This window comes from Hylobates moloch, unplaced genomic scaffold, assembly GCF_009828535.3.
Source record: "Hylobates moloch isolate HMO894 unplaced genomic scaffold, HMol_V3 SCAFFOLD_18, whole genome shotgun sequence".
Lineage (NCBI taxonomy): Eukaryota > Metazoa > Chordata > Mammalia > Primates > Hylobatidae > Hylobates > Hylobates moloch.
In genome coordinates this window covers 8,010,940-8,033,726 of record NW_026652293.1, presented here as the reverse complement: position 1 = coordinate 8,033,726, position 22,787 = coordinate 8,010,940, and the positions used below count along the sequence as shown (strand labels likewise).

Here is a 22,787-nt window from a genome sequence, read left to right as displayed (position 1 = left end):
AGTCCCAGCTACTTGGCAGGCGGAGGCAGGAGAATCGCTTGAACGTGGGAGGCGGAGGTTGCAGTGAGCTGAGATCGTGCCACTGTACTCCAGCCTGGTGACAGAGCGAGACTCCGTCTCAAACAAACAAACAAACAGAAGGTTGGAGGGGAAAAGTGCATTGAGTTTTGTTTCCTTGGGCAATCTGGTTACTGGATTTTACAGAATTCCACGGAAATTTTTACATCCTCTAACCATGGCCTTAGCCACTGCCTACAAAAGTATCAGACAAGAAAGGCCTCACGTTAGATGAGACAGTATCCTGAGGACCGAAGAGAGACCACCTACAGAAAAAGCTAAATCTGGAGATAACAGGAAACAGTGAGGGACCCTAGCTGGAGAAAGTGAATTAGGGAAACATCTTGGGGTAATTCTGGCTCAATAGTAGTGATAAAGCAGCAAACCATTCTTTACAGCTAAAGGGCCTTCCCTGACCTACAATCTCCTCTGCCCCACTTATTTGGTCACTCAGCTAAGTGACCAACTTTCTTCTGTTCAAAGAAGAAAGCCAGGGAAGACACTACCCCACAGCTGTGTTCTCAGCCCTCCCTTAGGGTTTCTGAGAACACTCTGGGGGAACTACGTTTCCTTTTTGGCCAAAAGCCACCTGAGTGGTTGAAGAGGAATCTTGTCTCAAACATAGGACCTCCTCTAGGGAGGGGCTACGATATCTACGTTCCAAACAATTTTGGACGCTACCTCTTTTGAATGCACCAAAGAGGTAGCATCCGAATGATAAGACCTAATTATTTTTAGTAGCATCACATTTCCATTCATGTAAATATTTTATTTTTCCTAATCATAATTGCTTTTCTTTTATGGATAGGGGCACAAAGAGGAATTAGGTATATTTCAGTTCCTTCTTTAATTTGTTTCAGGCCTATAATGTTCACCAGTTGGGAGAGAATATCCAGAAGGGCTGGCTGGCTGGCTGGCCAGCCTCTCGCAATGCTTGAAAAGGCAGGTAAATCCTGAGTCAGCAAATGGGAAAAGAAAGCACATTCAGTTTTTCAAAAAGGTCACATCTCCAAGTAGAATTTGGCATGTTACATCAAGTACTGAATTGGTACTAGGCAGATGGATCTAAGCAATTGGTATTAGTAAGTTAACAGGTAAACAGAATAATATTTACCTTCATTTTAAAAGAAGGTATTTAACCGCATTTCTCACTTGTAAGTGGGAGGTAAACATTGGACACACACATAAAGATGGGAACAACAGACACTGGGGACTCCCAAAAGTGGGGAGAGAGGAAGTAAGGGTTGAAAAACTGCCTACTGAGTGCTATGTTCACTACTTGGGAGACAGGCTAAACACAAACCCAAGCTTTAGCATCACACAGTATATCCATGTAACAAACTTGCACACGTACCCCTTGAATCGAAAATTTAGAAAAGGGTATTTAAAAAATAAAGTCTCCATTTCCGCAATCCTCTTGAGCTATCAGTATAAAAACAGCACTTTGACAAACTCACATTAAAGGCCAATAACTACCATGAATACAAGACTTAGTTCTCATTTATTTGTGATTTTGCAGGTGTTCAAACCAATGAATGAAAATCAATTATCTCTTCATATCAATGAAATTCGCTATTCCACTATTATCTTCAGAATCATAGTGATCAAAACCCTACCTGAAAATGGTAATACAAAAGAGAACTATTAATACAAGGTTTCAGAAGACTGTGCAAGTTAAAATAATTGGCATTAAAAAACACATACAACAAACCACCAAAGGTTTGGCCCCTTTTCTCTCTCTGATATGTGGCCTCTGATCTCTTAGGGTAGTGGTTTTCAACGTCTGTGTAGCAGAATCACCTGAAAAGCTAACAGAGCGTATAGACACCCAGGATTTGTATTTGTATTTAAATGTAAATACAAAAGGTCTGGGTCTCTGTATCTTTACAAAGTTCTCCAGCAATGGTTTCCAAACCAGGCTGATCACAATCACCAGGGAAGCTTTGAAAACAACAACACATTCCTACGCTACATCCCTAGAAATTCTGATTCAGTAGGTTTGAGGTCAGAACCCAAAAATCTTTTTTTCTTTTTTTTTTTGAGAAGGAGTTTCACTCTTGTTGCCCAGGCTGGAGTGCAATGGTGCCATCTCAGCTCACTGCAACCTCTAACTCCTGGGTTCAAGCGATTCTCCTGCCTCAGCCTCCCAAGTAGCTGGGATTACAGGTGCCCGCCATCACGCCCAGCTAATTTTTTGTATTTTTAGTAGAGACGGGGTTTCAGTATTTTGGTCAGGTTGATATTGAACTCCTGATCTCAGGCAATCCACCTGCCTCAGCCTCCCAAAGTGCTGGGATTACAGGTGTGAGCCACCGCGCCCGGCTCAGGACCCAAAAATCTTAAAACATTTAAAAAAAAATTTTAACAAACTTCCCAGGTATTCCTGACCAGCCAGATTTGGGAACCACTGACTTAGGACACTTATTTAAGGTCTATCAAAGAACTTCAGGCCTCTGAGTTTAGTAAGAATATCTATAACTTTGGGTAGGTTATAAATCACCATCCTAGAGATAATTTAACAAATTAAATGGTCTAGTAGTGATTTGATACTAAAAAGCCCTGCCCAATATAGTACTTAAATTACCTAATGATTTTTTGTCTATCTACTTTCCTCCCCCAGGCTAGGGCCTGCACGTAATATGTTTCCTATGACTAAGTGCCTACATGCTCACAAAGTTGCCCCAGTGGAGGTTGTTAACTTCTCTCTTTTCTTCTTCCATTCAGATTCCCAAAGCTGTGAGGAGCAGACCTATTTCGAAGCATCACAGCCAACTGATGTCACTTGCGGTATTATGCATTAAGACATCATCAGCCCAGAAACCTGCAAATAGGAGACATTAGGCAATCCTTTCATGAGGATTAAGCTCTTTGTGGAAGAAAATGCTTTCATTGCATGAGATAGGTAGTTTAAAAATGACTATTCTTTTTTCTTTTTTTTTGAGACGGAGTCTTGCTCTGTCACCCAGGCTGAAGTGCAGTGGCATGATCTCGGTTCACTGCAACCTCTGCCTCCCAGTCTCAAGCGATTCTCCCACCTCAGTCTCCAGAGTAGCTGGGATTACAGACACGTGCCATCACACCTGGCTAATTTTTGTACTTTTAGTAGAGATGGGGTTTTGCCATGCTGGCCAGATTGGTCTCGAATTCCTGGCCTCATGTGATCTGCCCGCCTTGGCCTCCCCAAGTGCTGGGATTACAGGCATGAGCCACCATGCCCGGCCAAAAAACTTGACTATTCTTGATGCCAAGACAAGAGAAACTTAATTATGACTTTAGAAGTTTCAAAAATATAGTGACTTCTGGGTCACTTCTAGTAGCCAAAAATCCATAGATGCCCAGACCCCCTCCTTCTGCATTCCAGAATCAGATGTTTACATTCCAAGACAGAAAGAATCTGAAACAATGGCATACAAGAAATTTGGGAAATGACATTTGATCTCATTTTCCTCTCAATTGGAAGTCATGATATCAGTGAATATCAAATGGAAAAATAAGCTCAGAAGTAGGTGAGAATTATGGTCTCTCAAACGCAGGTGCTGATTTCTAATCCTTCTCACAAAATTCCGGATCACAAATCGAGGGCTGATGAGATGATCTTACACCGAAGGCACTAACTGGCACTAACGTGAGCCAACAACATGTCAAAGGCTAATCCAGGAGATGCAGAAATGCACATGGGTTCCAGGTGTCTTTTCCAAGTGACAATGGGCCTCCTTACTGGACAGTAGTCAGGAGACAATTCAAATGTACTTAATAAAATTGTCAGGTGGGCAACCAAAGGGAAGAGACTTAAAAGACCTCACAGAACTAGGATGGAAAATAAGCCAAACACTACTAGCAGCAGGACCAGCTGGAGGACTTGGTTTGTAGATTGATGTAGTCCCCTTGGGTGGACAAAGACATGATATCTTCTGTGGAATTTCTCATCATCTTTTCAATGAGGACTCTAAAAGACAAAAAATAAGCCTGAGAAGCTTATTTTGGAGGAAAAGCAGAAATGGCAGACGTAGTCTGACTTATCATCAGAGAGTATTTGGTAAAGCCAGAAGGTTTAAATGCCCCTTTGTCCCCAGTTATCTCAGGAAAGACAGTATCCCTGACCTTTAGGGGCTGGCATTCCAATGGCTCAGTCTGTCATTGTTGGCTCAGAAATAAGAAAAGAGGGTCCACAGGGCCACCGTGGAAGATGGATACATCATCTGCATGCCTATCAGCATGAGCTACTTACCTCATAGCCTCATTAATATTTTTGTTCTCCTTGACTGATGTTTCTGTCCAACCTGTGAAACCGTTCTCTTTACTGAACCGGTCAATCTGGTCCCGGCTCACTGCCCAAGGGGACAGATCACACTGGCAAAGAGAAAAAATAAAAGGCAGTATCATAAACTTCCTGCAACTAAGAAAGAATATGGCTCAGATACTGTGGATTTTAAACATTTTTCCACCAATGGATAAGAACACCAGCATCGGAAATCTACAATCAACATTCTTCCCAAAGAAAGTCTCACCCACGGCTGGGCGCGGTGGCTCATGCCTGTAATCCCAGCACTTTGGGAGGCTGAGGCGGGTGGATCATGAGGTCAGGAGAGTGAGACCATCCTGGCTAACACAATGAAACCCAGTCTCTACTAAAAATACAAAAAAATTAGCCGGGCGTGGTGGCGGGCACCTGTAGTCCCAGCTACTCGGGAGGCTGAGGCAGGAGAATGGCGTGAACCTGGGAGGCAGAGCTGGCAGTGAGCCGAGATCGCGCCACTGCACTCCAGCCTGGGCAAGACAGCGAGACTCCATCTCAAAAAAAAAAACAAAAAAAAAACTCTCACCCTCAACATCCTTTGAAAGGAGGTAGAGATGATTCTGCCAACTTAAGAAGGGGAAATGGATGCCCAGAATCAGAGAGCATTTTACTTCCTTTCTAACCACAGATAGAGGCTAGGGACCATTTTCTGAGATTGGCCACATACCTTGTTGGCCAAGAGCAGGCAGGGCACCGGCTCTCCATTGGGTAGTGTGAGCTTGCTGTCTAGGTCCTGTTTCCACCTCTGGCTGTTGCTGAAGGTAGTGGCATTGGTAACGTCAAACATAATAACACAGGCAGAGGCATCCCGATAATACAGTCGTGTCATAGAGGTGAAGCGCTCCTGCCCTGGGGAGAAAGGGGAGAGTTCTCAAGAAGGTGACACAAGAGCCAGCCTCTGCATCCTCTGTAACACCTCAGCCTCTCCCCATTCCTTGTAGAACAGGGCAGTAAGCATATGTGGCAGCGGGAGCCACTCACTTTCCCCCTCTGACTCTTGGTTTTCTATCCCATAAAGGGATAATGAAGTCCAATTATTTCCAAGGCAGATTCTGCACCCAGATTGCTCCAGTCCAAATCCCTGCTCTGCTGCATACTATTTGACTTCGGGCAAATCAAGCTCTCAGTGCTTCAGATTTCTCATTTGTAAAGTGAAGATAAAAGCAGTAGCTTTTTTTTTTTTTGAAACGGAGTTTCCTGCACTCCTGTTGCCCAGGCTGGAGTGCAATCTAGGCTCACTGCAACCTCCACCTCCCAGGTTCAAGCAATTCTCCAAAAGCAGTAGCTTTTTTTTTTTTTTTTTTTGAGACGGAGTCTCGCTCGGTCGCCCAGGCTGGAGTGCAGTGGCGCAATCTCGGCTCACTGCAAGCTCCGCCTCCCGGGTTCACGCCATTCTCCTGCCTCAGCCTCTCCGAGTAGCTGGGACTACAGGCGCCCGCCACCACGCCCGGCTAATTTTTTGTATTTTTAGTAGAGACGGGGTTTCACCCTGGTCTCGATCTCCTGACCTCGTGATCCGCCCGCCTCGGCCTCCCAAAGTGCTGGGATTACAAGCGTGAGCCACCGCGCCCGGCCAGCAGTAGCTTTTATGATAGGGTTGGTGTGAGGATTAATGAGTCAGTGAATTTAAAATACTTAGAAGAATGCTTGGCACATAGTAAGGATTCACTATTTTTACTGTATCTATTTTCTGGGGATGTTGTTTTTCACCAAGGTCAGCCTTAAACCTAGAAAAAGCACCCTCCCCTGCTGTGGGAGTGTCCACTTATAGTCTGGACAATCCACCACCTTGCCAGCCTCTCCATCCACATAGAGACTGCTCCAGATCTATTCAGGGCAAAATATCTACAAAAACTCTGCAGCTATTCAGCTCGCATGTCCTCAGAGCAGCTCAATCATTCCAGCTTCAGAAAAACAAGTTCTGGCTTTGCTGCCCCATTTTTTTCTCAGAGCTTTCTAGTTAAATCAAAATTTCTTCCCTTGTTCCTATCTAGCCCTCCCACTTTACCTGCAATATCCCACAGCTGAAGCCGCACTATCTCGTAGTCAGACCACTGGAGAACCTTCAGAGCAAAATCCACTGAAAATATATGTACATTATACTTTAATAAAATTTCACTGTAAAAAAATTAATAGGGATAAACTCAAATCAAATAGGCAGTGAAACCCTATGGAAACACAACTCCAATCCCATATGTTTATCTTTAAGCCCTCAATTCACTGAGATGAGTCCACACGCGTGTATTTAGTGTGAGACAGATGATTCATACTCACTCTCCAAAGGGGTTTCCAGCTTTTCCTCTACTGTCAAGCTCATTTATTTGCTATTTGTCTCCAAGACTGAGGGTGGGAGTAACTAGGAAAACAACTCTCATTCTCAGGTTAAACAGTTTCTGGGAGATTTAGGGGGTTTTCTCAGGGAAGGGGTGATGGGGGAGAAGGGGGAAATGAGACAAGTGTGGTTGCTTTTGTATCTTCCACATTCAATTTCACTGTTGGTTTCTAATCAAATTGTATTATGAAAAGAACACACCCCGGGGAACTCTACACCCACCATAAGGTTGCAGGTATTATCTTGGGCAAGAATGGAATAAATGGAAAAGGTCCCAGAGGAGTCCCAAGAAGAAGACACTGCATGGATGTTGCTGAAGAGTCCTGCTGGAATCTACCACCAAGTCTGCAGGTGCTGAGACTCCTTAAGGCTGAGTAAGTATTCCATGGGGAAAAGCTTTTGGCTAAGGAGAGAAACAGAGTAGTTTCTGAGGTTTGGAAATATTATCTTTCACATCTGTGACAGGAATCAAAGCTAAGGGAAATTCAGACTAAACACTGAAAAAAAATTAGCCAATTATATTCTTTGCTAAAGGAAAACTACAGCAATTGTTAAAAATTAACTATTAAGAGCAGGCCACTTTTAACCCAAATCCGTGAAATAGGGACCCTTATATTATTTAGGAGTGGGAGGGCAGAGCGGTCAGGATAGAGTGTCTGAAACTTTGAACCTTTAATTTTGCCAGACTTAAATTTTTTGTTCCTTTGTTTTTGAGACAGGGTTTCACTCTGTTGCCCAGGCTACAGTGCAGTGAGTGGTGCGAACAGGGCTCACTGAAGCCTCGACCTCCCGAGAGTTCAAGCAATCCTCTTGTCTCAGTTTCCCGAGTAGCTGGGACCACGGCTACTTTTTTCTTTAATTTTTGTAGGGGTGGGGGGGGGTCTTGCCATGTTTCCCATGGCTGGTCTCGAACTCCTGGGCTCAAGAAATCCTCCCGCCTCAGCCTCCTAAAGTGCTGGGATTGCAAGTATGAACCACCGCACTGGGCCCTACTGGGGGTTCTTAAGGAGAATGTTTCAATTGCAATGTAAATGTTTGTTAATTTCTTTTTAAACTTCCATATGAACAGGAGCACACATTTTCAATTTTTCCATTGGTACAAGTTTTTCCCCCCTTAAAACAAGTTCTTTTAACAGAGAGAAATAAAATTTTAAGTTACTCTCCCCCATCACCAGCTCTTCCTAGCTAAATACCTTCTAATTAACAATAAGGCATTTCTGCCTCTGAAAAAATAGTTGAGTCCAAAGGCCACACCCGGGATAGAAATGAATGAACTCGGTGTTCCCTTCCTCCCTACCTTCTCCAGTTTGAGGAAAAAAGTGGTGGGAAGATAGGTCAGCGAAATGGTGTATTTCACATTCTTGGAAGAATTCCTTGGTTACCTTTATTTAAGCAATCAACGGACAAAAACAGCTCATCAGCCCTCATGGGCATCTGACTACGTAGCCAAGGGGCTCGTTCGGGGATTTTGTGTCTTCCATCCCACCCACAGCTCCACAACAAAGCTAGAGTCCTTCAGACCAGTTCCGCTTCCTTCATTCTCCCCCTGAAGCCAGGTTAAACACCTTGCGGTTCCTTCCTCAACAGAGGGGCAGGACTACTGCCCCAGCCGGCACCTAACCAGGAGGCCCCACAGAGGATCTCAGCTGCTTCTGCTGATTGGAGATATTTGCCGGACAGCTGAAAGGCTGGAGACTTGAGTTCACAGTATGCCTGCAATAAACAGCAATTGCTCATCCTCATCCTCCCTTCCCTATTTCTCATCTTCACTCCTTTGCTCTTACCTTTTCTCCTGGCAGTGGGCTCAGTTTGGGAAAATCTAACTGGGGAAACTCAAGAGAGGCGTGTAAACCAAACACCCGGCAATTACACCATCTAGGTTCCCAGACAGTACTTGCTGACCCGAAGAAGGACCCAACAACCGACAGCAAATCCCCACCCCACTTGGGTCCCCAGCTCGAGTCTCGAGTCCGCGGTCGGGGCCTCCTCCTCCCCCTCCCCCCAGAGACGTCTCACCTCCCACCGTGGACTTGTAGTGTTTGCTGAAGCTGTCCTGGGAATATCGCTGCACCAGCGACGTCTTGCCCACTGCGGCGTCCCCCACCACCAGCACTTTGAACAGGTGGTCGCGGCTGCCCATGGCTAGCGGGGTGTGCGTTTTAGGGAGGCGGGAAGTGGGTGGGGGGGGGTCGCTTGTTTTAACCCCTTTGGCTCCGGACCCTCTTCAAACTGAAGTGAGGCATTCCCACCCACCGCCTGTCTGAGCTGCTCTGACGAGAAAGCAAAAAAGGAAACTTTGCACTCAACCTATACGCGCTTCCTCCCCGGGCGGCCGCAACCTGGGTGGGGCGCGAGCTCCGAGCCCCCGGCTGTTCGCACCTTCCCCGCCCCCTCCTGGCCTGACTGCCGAGAAACGGGACCAGGCGCCGCGGAACCTCACCCACCGGGACTTCCCCGGAGCGGCTCCAAGTCAGTGACTGAATCCCAGTCAGCTAATTACACCACTGGGGCCAGATGATGAGGACCCTCCCCTTGCAGCACAAACCAAATTGTGAGGAAGGAGCAGCCGGCACCTCGATTCCCTAGACGCCGTCCCGCGCCTCTCTCCCCTTCCTCCGCAAGCGTCACGTGCAGGGTTGCCTGGAGCACTACATTTCCCAGCTTTCCTCGCGGTAAAGAGAACCAGCCGAGTGCGGAGGCTCACCCGCGAAGCCTCCTGGGAAATGTAGTGTATTCATTATTTTGTTTTAAGCAAACCTACACCAAGTTTTCAAGGCTTCAAACTCCTTCAACAGTTCGGAATCTTATTTTGAAACAATTCTAGGTCAGTAAAGATCCCTTAAGAGGAGATTTATGCAACGTGATCTCACTGGCCTGAATCCATCCCCAGGTAGTTTTCTCCTGTCTTTAAAGTTTTAACGGAGTTAAGATTAAAACTTATTTCATTAGTAAAAGCCCAAGCCTCATCCATCATGCTCCAAGTGAAGTCCATTTCCTATTCCTTCAAATAGATAGACAAGCCCAGGACTTTGTGAAACGACTCATATTTTCTGTATGAACTTGCCCAATACCAGGCAAGTTCAGGAAAACTTGACCCAAGAGACCATTCTTTGGAAAAAACCTATGCCAAAAGTTACAGCATTTAATATCCAGCAATAACAATAAAGATAGACAGAAAACAAGGGGCAGTTCTCCATTCATACTTCTACAATGCCTATTCTAACCATACTACTCATGTACCACTTGAGCTAGAAGCTAATTGAAATACACTGGGAATCCTTCTCGATTTGTTGTGGCTGTTGTTAATAGATAATCATAAAACTAGTGTTTGGCAAATAATTTTAATTTCTCAGCCTGTAGCTTTACTGACCTAACTGTCATTTAGGTAGAAGTTGGCAGGACATGAGCTCAATGGCAAGCAAATAGAGCTCCATTTTCTACACTTTTTCTAGGAATAGAGGAAGAGAACCAGCAGGGCCATGGGAAAACAGCCCAGGACCAGACACTATGAAATCTAGGTCTCTTGGTAGAGAGGCTATCACTTATGTTTTGTGGCAAAAGAACATCAGCATGGTTCGCAATATATCTTGCCCAGAATGTTTGTTACCCAGGTACAGGAGGTTAGGCCAAGCTACTCATCTTTAAGGATCCAGTTTTCTCTGTTCCTATTCGTTTTGACATAGTTGACCACTCCTTGACATATGTTTCCCTTATGCCTTCTATGATGCTGTTCTTTCTTTGTCATCCCCCTACTTCTCCGATGATTATCTTTTTCTTTCAGGTTTCTCTCCATCCCATTTCCCTCTAAGTATTTTCTAAGGCTCAATTCTTGGTCTCTGAGTCAATCATTCTATAAACTCTTTAGTGAATTGTCCTTGGTGTCAAAGATCTATCTTCACTTTATTTGTTCTTTTTCTCTGATCAGTGATATTCTGCCAAGACCAGCTCAGTTGGGGAGACCCGAACCCAGCGGTGCTAGAGGAATTAAAGACACACACACAGAAATATAGAGGTGTGAAGTGGGAAATCAGGCGTCTCACAGCCTTCAGAGCTGAGAGCCCTGAACAGAGATTTACCCACGTATTTATTAACAGCAAGCCAGTTATTAGCATTGTTTCCATAGATATTTGATTAACTAAAAGTATCCCTTATGGGAAACGAAGGAATGGGTAAAATTAAAGGAATAGGTTGGGCTAATTAACTGCAGCAGGCGCATGTCCTTAAGGCACAGATCCCTCATGCTATTGTTTGTGGCTTAAGAATGCCTTTAAGTGGTTTTCCGCCCTGAGCGGGCCAGGTATTCCTTGCCCTCATTCCCGAAAACCTACAACCTTCCAGCGTGGACGTTAGGGCCATTATGAACATGTTACAGTGCTGCAGAGATTTTGTTTATGGCCAGTTTTGGGGCCAGTTTATGGCCAGATTTTGGAGGGCCTGCTCTCAACATGTCCCTCTTCTCTGATTTGCAAATTGATAAACGCAAAGGCAGCTTTGTCACGGTGAGCTACTTCTCGCAGGAGTCAGGATCCACATCTGCAGACTATACAAAGACAAACAACACAGATTAAAAGCACAATCATCACTGAAATCACAGAGCTTCCAAGCGTTTTTATCCATTTTCAGCTCCTTTAAGCACTCCAGTTCCTGGCATTAAGGTCAGGTGTGCCTGGGATGCTTTAAATATTTGTTCTTTTAATTTTAAATCCTTATGTTGAGCTCCTATAGCGGGCCATATCATTTGAGGTTGAGGTGCCACTATACCTCCATGGTTCCAGATAATAGGAACTCTTGCTGTACTTCTTATTATATCTACCATCTGACCATTTTGTTCAGACCAGCTGAACATAGTGTGGCCGTGGCACGCAGACTGAGAGGTGCAATTCAAGCTAAATATCCCCTTAGGGGACCAATTAATAATGATTCCATAGGAATCGTTGTGCAGCATCTCTGCCTGTTCTGCAATGCAGTCTTCCTAAACAAGTATGTTCATTTTTTCTAACTGGGTCCAATCCTGTTTACGAATAGATTTTTGAGGGCGGTATGCCTCAATTATAGGAGCAGATTTATTATGGTAAATACTGAGATCAGAAAGCATGTGTAACTGTCATAAAGTGATTGCATCCAGGCATTATTGCCAGCCAAGATTGATAACTATACCCAATAAGTATAATTGTTCTCTGTGTCAGCCCTTATTGAAGGAATACTCACGGCACTGGTGATAACCGCTATCATAGCTACCATTAACACTTTTTTTGTTCTTTATCTCTGATCAGTGATATTCAGCTGCCCAAAAGGTGCCTCTACTTGGATGTCCTGCCACATCCTTCCTCTTACTACATTGCCACAAAAATAGCTCCTTTTCTCAGCTTCCCTATTTCTGTCACTGGTCTCTTCATTTCTCGCCTCCATGTAGACTTCAGATTCTGAGCATTATTATTTCCTTTACACATATCCCTTTATACCTATTTATTTATTTGTTTATTTATTTGTTGAGATGGAGTCTCACTCTGTTGCCCAGGCTGGAGTGCATTGACATGATCTTGACTCAGTGCAACCTCTGCTTCCTGGGCTCAAGTAACTCTTGTGCCTCAGCCTCCTGCGTAGCTGGGACTACAGGCGCGTGCCACCAAGCCTGGCTAATTTTTGTATTTTTTGTAGAGACAGGGTTTTACCATGTTGGCCAGGCTGGTCTTGAACTCCTAACCTCAAGTGATCTACCTGCCTCAGCCTCCCAAAGTGCTGGGATTACAGGCATGGGCCGCCACACCTGGTCTATACCCTTTTAAAAAAAGTCAGTTACCATGTCTGATTGTTTCTTCAGTAAATGGTTTCTCCCACTCATCCTCTCTGCTTCATATTCAGTAATACTTTTCCTTTCTTTTTTTACTCCAACTTTTATTTTAGGTTCAAGGGGTACATGTGCAGGTTTGTTACACGAGTAAACTGCATGTTGTGCGAGTTTGGCATACAGATAATTTTGTCACCCAGGTAATCAACAAGTAACACTTTCCTAGTTCAGGCTTTCACCATCTCACACCTGGATTACTGCAGTAACCTGTTTATTGGTCTCCCTGAATTTATTTTCTTTTTAACTCCCCTTCTACAACTGGACAGAATGGTTTTCCTAAAACGCCATTGTTTGTTCTTCCTTATCTACCAACTGTCTTTCAAAAAAAAAAGGCCAACCTCCCTGAAGCTGGTGTCCAAAGCTTTCTATGCACCTGACCCAGACTACCTAACCAATTTTATCTCACCGGACTTCAAATGGGAGTTTCCTCCTTCCAACAAGGTGAGGTTCCTTATGCTCTTTTAAAGCCCAATGTCATTTTTTATTTTCTATTTTTGTCCAGGATGCATCACCTTTCAGAATACTCTTCAGGTTTCTTTCTACACATCTAAATCTTACTTAAATATTATTAAGAAAATCAAAAGGAAGAGAAACCATATTATTCACTAAGTGGGAGTGGATTGTCTTAAAGGTCACTGTAAGTTCTAACATTTTAGTGTGCATAAGAATCACCTACCTGGGGTACTTGTTAAATACCGACATTTTGATTCTGTAGGGCTAGGGGAGGACCCAGGTTAATCTGCATTTTTAACAAGTACCCATGTGATTGCTACGCCAGGCTCCACTTTGAGAAATGGTACTTTGAGAAATGGTGCTTCAAGGCCTGACTTAAATATCTACTTATTTATAAACATTTTGGTCACCTATAGCATATTTTTTTTTATTTAATTTAAAAAAAATTTTTTTTTTTGAGACGGAGTCTCGCTCTGTCACCCAGGCTGGAGTGCAGTGGTGCGATCTCGACTCACTGCAAGCTTCGCCTCCCAGGTTCACGCCATTCTCCTGCCTCAGCCTCTCGAGTGGCTGAGACTACAGGTGCCGGCCACCACACCTGGCTAATTTTTTGTATTTTTAGTAGAGACAGGGTTTCACCGTGTTAGCCAGGATGGTCTCGATCTCCTGACCTCGTGATCCACCCGCCTCAGCCTCCCATAGTGCTGGGATTACAGGCGTGAGCCACCGCGCCCGGCGGCTAATTTTTTTTTTTGTATTTTTTAGTAGAGACGGGGTTTCACTGTGTTAGCCAGGATGTTCTTGATCTCCTGACCTCGTGAGCCGCGTGGTTACAGGATGAGCCACCATGCCAGCCTTTTTTTTTTTTTTTTTTTTTTGAGAAATCTCGTCATGGTGCTATCTTGGTTCACTGCAACCTCCGCCTCCCGGGTTCAAGTGATTCTCCTGCCTCAACCTCCCAAGTAGTTGAGATTACAGGCACGTGCCACTATGCCTGGCTAAGTTCTGTATTTTTAGTAGAGACAGGGTTTCACCGTGTTGGCCAGGCTGTCTGGAACTCCTGATCTTGTCATCCGCCTGCCTTGGCCTCCCAAAGTGCTGGGATTATAGGTGTGAGCCACTGTACCCGGCCTGTAGCATTTATATTCTATTTGCACTTTGGTCACTTAACTATGCGACCAATTTATAACTATTTAACTTATACAGGCAACCAGTGTGTCTCAAAGAAAACAGAAAAAAGTAAATTTTTCCTTCAAAATTTTGACTTTGCTCCTGATCATCTGTGAAAGGAACTACTCTTAGCCTCCAAAATCGGAAAGGTTGGGAGTTAAGATTTAAGAGGGAAGATTAGCAAATTTCTGGTACTCCCTGAAAGTCACAGTTCTCAAAGTAGTCATCATTTCTTTGATGGGGATTAGAAGTGTTTTTCTTTCTGTCTTTTCTTTTCTTTTCTTTTCTTTTTTCTTTTCTTTTCTTTCTCTCTTTCTTTTTTTGAGACACAGTCTTGCTCTGCTGCCCAGGCTGGAGTGCAGTGGCACGATCTCGGCTCACTGCAACCTCCACCTCCTGGGTTTAAGCGATTCTCCTGCCTCAGCCTCCTGAGTAGCTTGGATTACAGGCGGCTGCCACCACGCCCAGCTAATTTTTTTGTACTTTTAGTAGAGATGGGGTTTCATCATGTTGGCCAGGCTGGTCTTGAACTCCTGACCTCAAGTGATCCCCCTGCCTCAGCCTCCCAAAGTGCTGGGATTACAGGAATGAGCCACTGCGCCTGGCTGAAAGGTGTATTTCTTCAACACTAAATTGCAGTTCTGATCTCGGTTTTTAAGAGAGATGGTTATAAATAAGAGAAAGAGAACACACATTCAAGGTGCCAAACAATTGATTTGCACATATAGTGGCCCTTGAACCACTCAGCGGTTAGGAGCGCCTACCTACCCTCCAGTCGAAAATTCATGTGTCACTTTTGCCTCCCCGAGAGTTAACTACTAATAGCCTACTGTTGATTGGGAGTCTTACCAATAACATAAACAGCCAATTAACACATATTTTGTATGTTATATGTATCATATACTATATTCTTACAATAAAGTAAGTTAGAGAAAATAAAATTTATTAAGAAAATCATGAGGAAGAGAAAATATATTTACTATTCATTAAGTGGAAGTGGTTCATCATAAAGGTCTTCATCCTTGGCATTTTCATGTGAATAGACCAAGGAGGAGGGGAAGAAAGGGGAGGGTTTGGTCTTGCTGTCTCAGGGGTGGCAGAAGAGGAAGAAAAGCCGTATGTAAGCAGATCTGTGCAGTTCCAACCTGTGTTGTTCAAGGGTCAACTGGTATATGTTTGGAACATATAGTTTGGAAGCTGGGGAAAGGGGTCAGCCTTGCTCTGTAACTATCACACTTCCCGTATGTGTCTGCCTTTCTCTTTTCTACTTTTTACTTTCCACTTTTTATTTTGAAAAATTTCAAACCCATAGAAAAGTTAACAGTACAATGCATACTAATATGTCCTTCGTCGGGATTTACCAATTACTAACATTTTGCCATATCTGCTTTGTCTCTTTGTGTGTGTGTTGAACTGTTTGAAAGTAAGTAGCAGACACTTCAAGCTTAAATACTTCAACGTGCAGCTTCTAATAATAAAATTATCCTACAAAGCCAAAATACCATTATCTTTTTTTTTTTTTTAAAGACAGAGTCTCATTCTGACATCCAGGCTGGAGTGCAGTGGCACCATCTTGGCTCACTGCAACCTCTGCCTTCTGAGTTTAAGTAATTCTTCTGCCTCAGTCTCCCAAGCAGCTGGGACTACAGGTTCACGCTACCACACCGAGCTATTTTTAATAGAGATGGGGTTTGCCATGTTGGCCAGGCTGGTCTCTAATTCCTGGCCTCAAGTGATTTGCTTGCCTCGGCCTCCCAAAGTGCTGGGATTACAGGAGTGAGCCATCTTGCCCAGCCCAAAATGCCATTGTTACATCTATGAAAATTAACCTTAATCCAATAATATCATCTAACAAACAGTTTACATTTACATCTCTCTATAGCTCCCCAATATTTTTTTCTTATTTTCTCCTCACCACTCATCCAGAATACAATGAAGTTTCACACATGGAATTTGGTTATTCTATTTCTTTAGTCTCTTTCAATCTTAGGAGTATGCTGTGTCCAATACAGGAGCCAGTAGCCATGTGTGGTTATTTACATTTAAATTATATAAAATCAGCTGGGCTTGGTGGCTCCTGCCTGCAATCTCAGCTACTCAGGAGGCTGAGGCAGGAGGATGACTTGCAGTCAGGAGTTCGAGACCAGCCTGGGCAACATAGCGAGATCCCACCTCTAAACAAATTTTTTAAAGTAATTAATTAAAATAAATAAATGTAAAGACCAGCTCATCTGTTGCCTAGCCACACTTCAAGTGCTTAGCAGCCATATTTGGCTAGCAGTTACTATATTGAACAGCACAGACATAAACTAGTTTCATCATCACAGAAAGGTCTGTTGGACAGTACTGTCTATAACAATCCCTTGCCTTTTTTTTTTTTTTTTTGACTTTCTTTTTAGAGTCCATGCCAGTTGTCTTACAGAAAGTCTCATATCCTGGATTGTCTGTTTGTTTCCTCAAGATTTCATTTAAGAAACATTTTGGGCAAGAGCCCCACACAGAGGATGTGGTGTGCATCTTAGTATGTTGCTGATGTCAGATAGCTATTGGTGATGCCTACACTATGAATTCAATGAACACTTGTTGAAGAAATGATCTGGTGCTAGGCAATCTCCTAAGGACTTGGGAGCTTGACTTCAAATAGGAGAGAGACAGCTTATATAATCTCCAGAGCCTCCAACATTGTCCTAGGAGCAGAGTGGAAAAATGCTTTGTAACATGAAGGGAAGACTGAAGTGACATAGCAAATGGCCCAGCAGCAGCACAGAGGAGAGGGACAGACCCAGAGAAGGGTCAGGTCAAGAGGCTACAGCTGTTCCTCAGCCCCAACCCCCAGACTCACTTCGATGATCATAACTTTTTGGCTATTGCTTTGAGGAGGGGCAGGCAGCTTGGTGAAATGCCTGTGACCCAGCTAAGCATTCAGCCGGAAGACTTAGCAGCAAGGTGCCCAAGGAAACCCTCGGGACAGAGAGCCTGGCAAGTTCAAAGGGCAGCCTGCCAATCATTCCTCTGCTGGCCCGTGCCAAGGATCTAGGCCAGATTTGGGCCTGGGAGTATCTAGGGAAAACATCAAGCTATAGTTTTCACTGCCTTGTTTGTCACATTTGCCTCCTTCTGTGGCTACCCTCCTTCCACCCCAAATAAAGGCCAGGGAAAGAAGTCAGGAAAAAAGTGAAAACTAAAGAGAAAATTTTGCTTTAAAGAACTGGTTGTGTGGTTCCCAACTGTCAGTATGGCACAGGAAAGTCTCATCTGTGAAACAAAATAAAGTTCCCTTCCAACACGGACATGACTGTTCTAATTTCCTACGTTATTTCAACTCTCCAGGAGGTGAGAAAAGCAGAAATTATTGCACCCATAGGCCATCCTTAGTTACCCACTGATAACCTGCCCCTCCTTGCCAAGAACTTGGAAGTAGCACTGTCCTCCCACCCCTCTCAGAGATAAACTGTGAAATCCACGTGTAATGAGAGGTGCCCAGGCAGGAGGTGACATTGACTCAAGGTATAAACACACCTAAAGAAGGAATGCACTGATCCAAAGAAAGGTCTCAGAGGCAAAGAAAGGAGACTCTGCAAGAATTCTGGCTTCACTTCTTTGGGCTCTGTCTGGCAGAGGGACCAGAGTCTTACGAGAATATCTGGCCCTCTGTCAGGTATCCCTATTGTGCAGACTCATGCAGCCAAATATAACAAGGCCTGGCGCCTGCTGGACTTTTGAGTTTTAAAACTAACTTCTCTATTAGGATTCCTGACTTTCCAGGTACTTTCTGATCATCTGCCTTCCCATATGGTTTGCTTCCAGGAGTGAATGTGCTGGTCAGGCTGACGTGTCCGTCCAGTCCACTGACCAGCTGGCATCTGGTCTTATGCACAAGCCTCTGGGGGTGTGTGGGTCTCTCAGCCTCCTTGAGTGGGATGACGTCTGAATGGGACTAGGTTTCTGAGCCTCTGAGGATGCAGCTGGACTCAGGGTCATAGTTGGCTTAGCTTAGCCGTGTCATAGCCTTCGCCCAGTGGAAACCTAGCTGTGAAACGGGCTGGTCCTCCTCACTGCTCAGCGTTGTCCAGCTTCAGCTGCACCCATGTCACAGATGGATAAAACCCAGCATTGGCTGGGCATGGTGGCTCACGCCTGTAATCCCAACACTGTGGGAGGCCAAGGAGGGCGGATCACCTGAGGTCTGCAGTTCGAGACCAGCCTGACCAACATGGAGAAACCCCGTCTCTACTAAAAATACAAAAAAAATTAGCCAGGAGTGGTGGCGAATGCCTGTAATTCCAGCTACTCAGGAGGCTGAGGCAGGAGGATCACTTGAACTCGGGAGGTGGAGGTCGCGGTAAGCCGAGATCACACCATTGCACTGCAGCCTGGGCGACAGAGCAAGACTCCGTCTCAAAACAAAAACAAAAACAAAAACAAAAACAAAAACAAAAAAAACCCACAAAAAAACCCAGCATCGCTCCAGGGCTATCCACTTCTTCATTCACCAGTTCCTTCATATTATTACCACCACTAATTCAACCCACATTTTATCATCATCATCATAAAAGCTTCTATTTATCGAATCTTCTGTGTGCCTAACAACCCCACAGAGAGGGCATTATTGTTCCATTTTGGGGACCAGAAGAGGCTAATTAAGGCCACAAGCTGAGAGAGCTGGGATCCAAATCTATTACTATGTCTGTCTACCTCTAATTACAACTATTTTAAAAAATTAAGCTGGGTGTGGGGATGAGGGAGGAGTCCCAGAAGAGTACAGCATCCTCAGCATGTTTTCTGAGTTTCCTCGTTCCAAAGATGGAAAACAGGACCCCTACTTACTGAAGTAGAAAAAAAAAAAAAAATAATCTGCCCTGATTGGTGAAGGCAGCCTGGCAATTGTGTCCGGTTGGAGAAGCAGGAGAAATTCTAGGTAAGCCCTGGGTCATCCCAGAGGATTCTGGCAGCCAGCTGTGACCCTGATGCAGAAAAAAGACAACCTAGATGTTAAGCTAAGCGAGAGATATAGAATGTAGAAGCATGAGAAGAAGCATGAGTGGGCATGTGATGGACTATTCTGGCTCCACAGGATGGGAGTTATGAGGGCGAGAGATCAGTGGCCTTGTTCTTGGCTTGGAAGTGGGTCCCCTAAGAGCACTTCCGGCCATGGTGACATCTTCCCCCGCTACCTTCTTGAGCCTGTGTTGAAGGGTGGTTTGGTGTGTGGCCTGCCAATCAGGAGATTGTAGTTAATATTCCGTCTTTGACACCTGAGGCAGGTCTTAAAGTTAACCTCTTAAAGCTTTAGTCTCTCTTTCCATGGACTTCGAATTCCTAAAAACCACATACTTTAAATCTGAGTAATTTGTGAAGTAGTTAACAATTTAGGTAATATGATTGAAAGTTATGCTCATGACAGTCTGTGGCCAAGTAAAAGACAGATAAACATGTGGGTGTCCCAAGAAGGCCGCAATTTGGGGCTCTTCTAATGCAATGTTCTCTATACAATTGTTCAACATGTTTTTCATTTAACGTTTGAATATAATACAAAATATTTATGTTCAAAACAAGGACTGTATATCACATAAATATGACTGAATAGGACATAATTTTTTTTTTTTTTTTTTGAGATGGAGTCTCGCTCTGTTGCCCAGGCTGGAGTGCAGTGGCACGATCTTGGCTCACTGCAAGCTCCACCTCCCGAGTTCACGCCATTCTCCTGCCTCAGCCTCCTGAGTAGCTGGGACTACAGGCGCCCACCACCACATCTGGCTAGTTTTTTTTATTTTTTATTTTTAGTAGAGATGGGGTTTCAGTGTGTTAACCAGGATGGTCTCGATCTCCTGACCTCGTGATCCGCCTGCCTCGGCCTCCCAAAGTGCTGGGATTACAGGCGTGAGCCACCGCGCCTGGCCAGGACATAACATTTAAACTTATTTGGACGTGTTTTTCATTTAACTTAAAAAAATCACCAATGACTAGATAATATTAGTCATTCATACTTAACTAAACATAAATATGGCCATAAAGTCTTTGAAATTATGTTTAAACATTCTTTTTTGGTTGGCCAAGCTGTCTTCACTTTTCCGCAATTTCTTTTTTTTTCTTTAGTTATTGAGATTTTTGTTTTTTTGAAAAGAGAGAGTCTCACCAAATTGCCCAGGCTAGACTGGAACTCCTGAGCTCAACTGATCCTCCTGCCTCAGCCTCTTGGGTAGCTGGGACTATAAGCTCGTACCACCATGCCGGGCTCTAGAGTTTTGTTTGTTTGTTTGTTTTTAATCATTCAAGCCAGACATTTTCATGGGTGCCATATTAAAAGATTTCATATTTAGATAATGTAATAAAAATACAGTACAGTAAACAGCATTATACTATGAATTATTCGGTTTCTGAAGTTTAGCTAAAGGAGACAACTAAGTTCAGCAGACTGTCAGCTGACTGACCTCTGAATTGGTAGTGCTGCCTGTAATTATGTTACAAAAATACCATCAGAGATAGGCTGGCGCCTTGGAGGCATGACTTTAAATGTCCATTGGGAGATACTATTTCAGTAAACAATTAACATTTTGCAGTCATGTATAGTGTCTCATAAGCAAAACTGAGATAACAGGCACCCATTTTTCTGATCATTTTAGCAATGTTTTATATTCCTCACAAAGGGGCACCATGGCCAGCCATTTCATCTGGCTCCAGGCATAGACGGCATATACTGGGCTAAGAAACCTGGGTGTGAATATATGACCCTGGGCAAGACATTTAACTTTTCTCTGAGCCTCAGTTTTTCTCTTGTAAAATGGCAATAATATCAATCTCATAGCGTTATTAGAGATAATATTGATGTTACAAATGAGTCTGTCACTTAAAAGTATATGTATAGTATACTGTGTAGTGAAACACTATATAAATAATAATTAACAAGCAAATATGCTTTCCATTAACCTTTAATAGCCTTATTAACATTGCATTGAAGAGTTAGTACTGGAGCACAGGCTGTGATAAAAGGCAGATTTTTGAGACTAGCAAATGTTCTGCAGCCGGTATCTGCTCAATACTTTTGTGACATATCCCACAGGGGCATGTCCTGGGTGGGCAGTGGTTCCCGACACAGGCTTTGTAGTCAGAGATACCTCAGTGGGGCTGTGCTCTGACTCTGCCTTTCTGTATCTGCCATCTCAGAAAAACTGCTTTGTCACAAATACGTGCGTCTCATAAGGTTGTGCTATCAACATCTGCGCTCCCAACTCCAGTCACGCAGAGCTATTCGCGGTTCCCAAAAGCATCAGGCTTACTTCCTTGCTCAGCTCCTTGTTCCCTCTGCAGGACAGCTGTTTCTCCTATTTTCTGCTACGCTAACTCCTATTCTTCTCAGCTTCCTCCAGGATGTCCCTGACTCCCAAGCCTTGATCAGGTGCCCTTTTCATTGGCCCACTCCCTTATCCACCCTGAATTTATCCCATGGCCAGCGTACTGACATGACCCAGTCACAGGCCTTCGTCCCTCCCCCACTGTAGTATTGTTTAGGATTTTTGGGTTTAGTATATACTGGGCACAGAGCTTAGTGCTTTGTTTATTATCTCACTGAGGTCTCATAATTATCCTATGAAATAAGTATTAATACTGATGAGGAAACTGAAGCTCAGAGAGGGTGAGTGATTTGCCCAGGCTATACAAATACAGGCAGAAGAGCTGGAATTTGAACCAAGGCCCATCTGACTCCAAACCCTTTGCAGTCAGTCTATTATAAGTTTCTGAGGGCTTACAAGGTGAACGGTGAAGGCACACAGGAAATACTCAACAAATAAGAGCCGTCATTATTTTGACCCAGATTGTAAGTCTCTGTAGGGAGGGAATCTTAACCCATAAATGCTTGGACCCATAGCACAATCCCCCAACAGAGGCTGAGTTAACACATGGACACCAGAGTACAACCTCCTCAAGAGCAAGGACCCTGCATCTAGCTTCTTGAGTGTGTCCCCATGCACCAGTTTCTCAATAAATGCCTGTTGTGTTTTCTTTCTTTTTTTTTTTTTTTTGAGGCAGAGTTTTGCTCTTGTCACCCAGGCTGGAGTGCGATGGCATGATCTCAGCTCACTGCAACCTCCACCTCCTGGGTTCAAGCGATTCTCCTGCCTCAGCCTCCCAAGTAGCTGGGATTACAGGCACCCGCCACCACGCCCAGCTAATTTTTGTAGAGACGGGGTTTCACCATGTTGGCCAGGATGGTCTCCAACTCCTGACCTCAGGTGATCCACCCCTCTCAGCCTCCCAAAGTGCTGGGATTACAGGCATGAGCCACTGTGTCTGGCGATGCTGTATTTTCTATCACACAATCTCTGCATTTTAGAGATGTTTCTTTTTTTTTCTTTTTTTGAGTTGGAGTCTCGTTCTGTTGCCAGGCTGGAGTGCAGTGGCTCATTGCAACCTCCACCTCCCGGGCTCAAGTGGTTTTCCTGCCTCAGCCTCCTGAGTAGCTGGGACTACAGGCACCCGCCACCACACCTGGCTAATTTTTGTATTTTTAGTAGAGACGGGGTTTCATCATGTTGGCCAGGATTGTCTCGATCTCTTGAGCTTGTGATCCGCCCACCTCAGCCTCCCAAAGTGCTGGGATTACAGGCGTGAGTCTCCACAGCCGGCCGAGA

General features: G+C 44.3%; 2 protein-coding genes across 5 annotated transcripts in view; one reads left to right on the top strand and one right to left on the bottom strand.

Annotated features, from left to right (window-relative positions):
• RHEX (regulator of hemoglobinization and erythroid cell expansion) overlaps positions 1 to 22,787 on the top strand; it is a 919,952-nt gene that overhangs the window by 626,532 nt on the left and 270,633 nt on the right. The window lies entirely within an intron of this gene.
• On the bottom strand, positions 1,510 to 9,321 carry RAB29 (RAB29, member RAS oncogene family). Of its 4 annotated transcripts, none has more exons than XM_058430427.1 (5): positions 8,703 to 9,067; positions 6,363 to 6,434; positions 5,022 to 5,203; positions 4,286 to 4,407; positions 1,510 to 4,003 (listed from the first exon to the last, which is right to left on the bottom strand). In XM_058430427.1, exons 1-5 carry the CDS (start codon positions 8,824 to 8,826, stop codon positions 3,892 to 3,894), a joined length of 612 nt encoding a protein of 203 aa, XP_058286410.1. In that variant the 5' UTR covers positions 8,827 to 9,067; the 3' UTR covers positions 1,510 to 3,891. The 4 variants fall into 4 exon arrangements, with proteins under 4 accessions (XP_058286410.1, XP_031992598.1, XP_031992597.1 ...); XM_032136707.2 differs by lacking the exon at positions 8,703 to 9,067 and adding an exon at positions 9,260 to 9,321 and having other exon boundaries at positions 1,512 to 4,003; XM_032136706.2 differs by lacking the exon at positions 8,703 to 9,067 and adding an exon at positions 9,131 to 9,303 and having other exon boundaries at positions 1,512 to 4,003.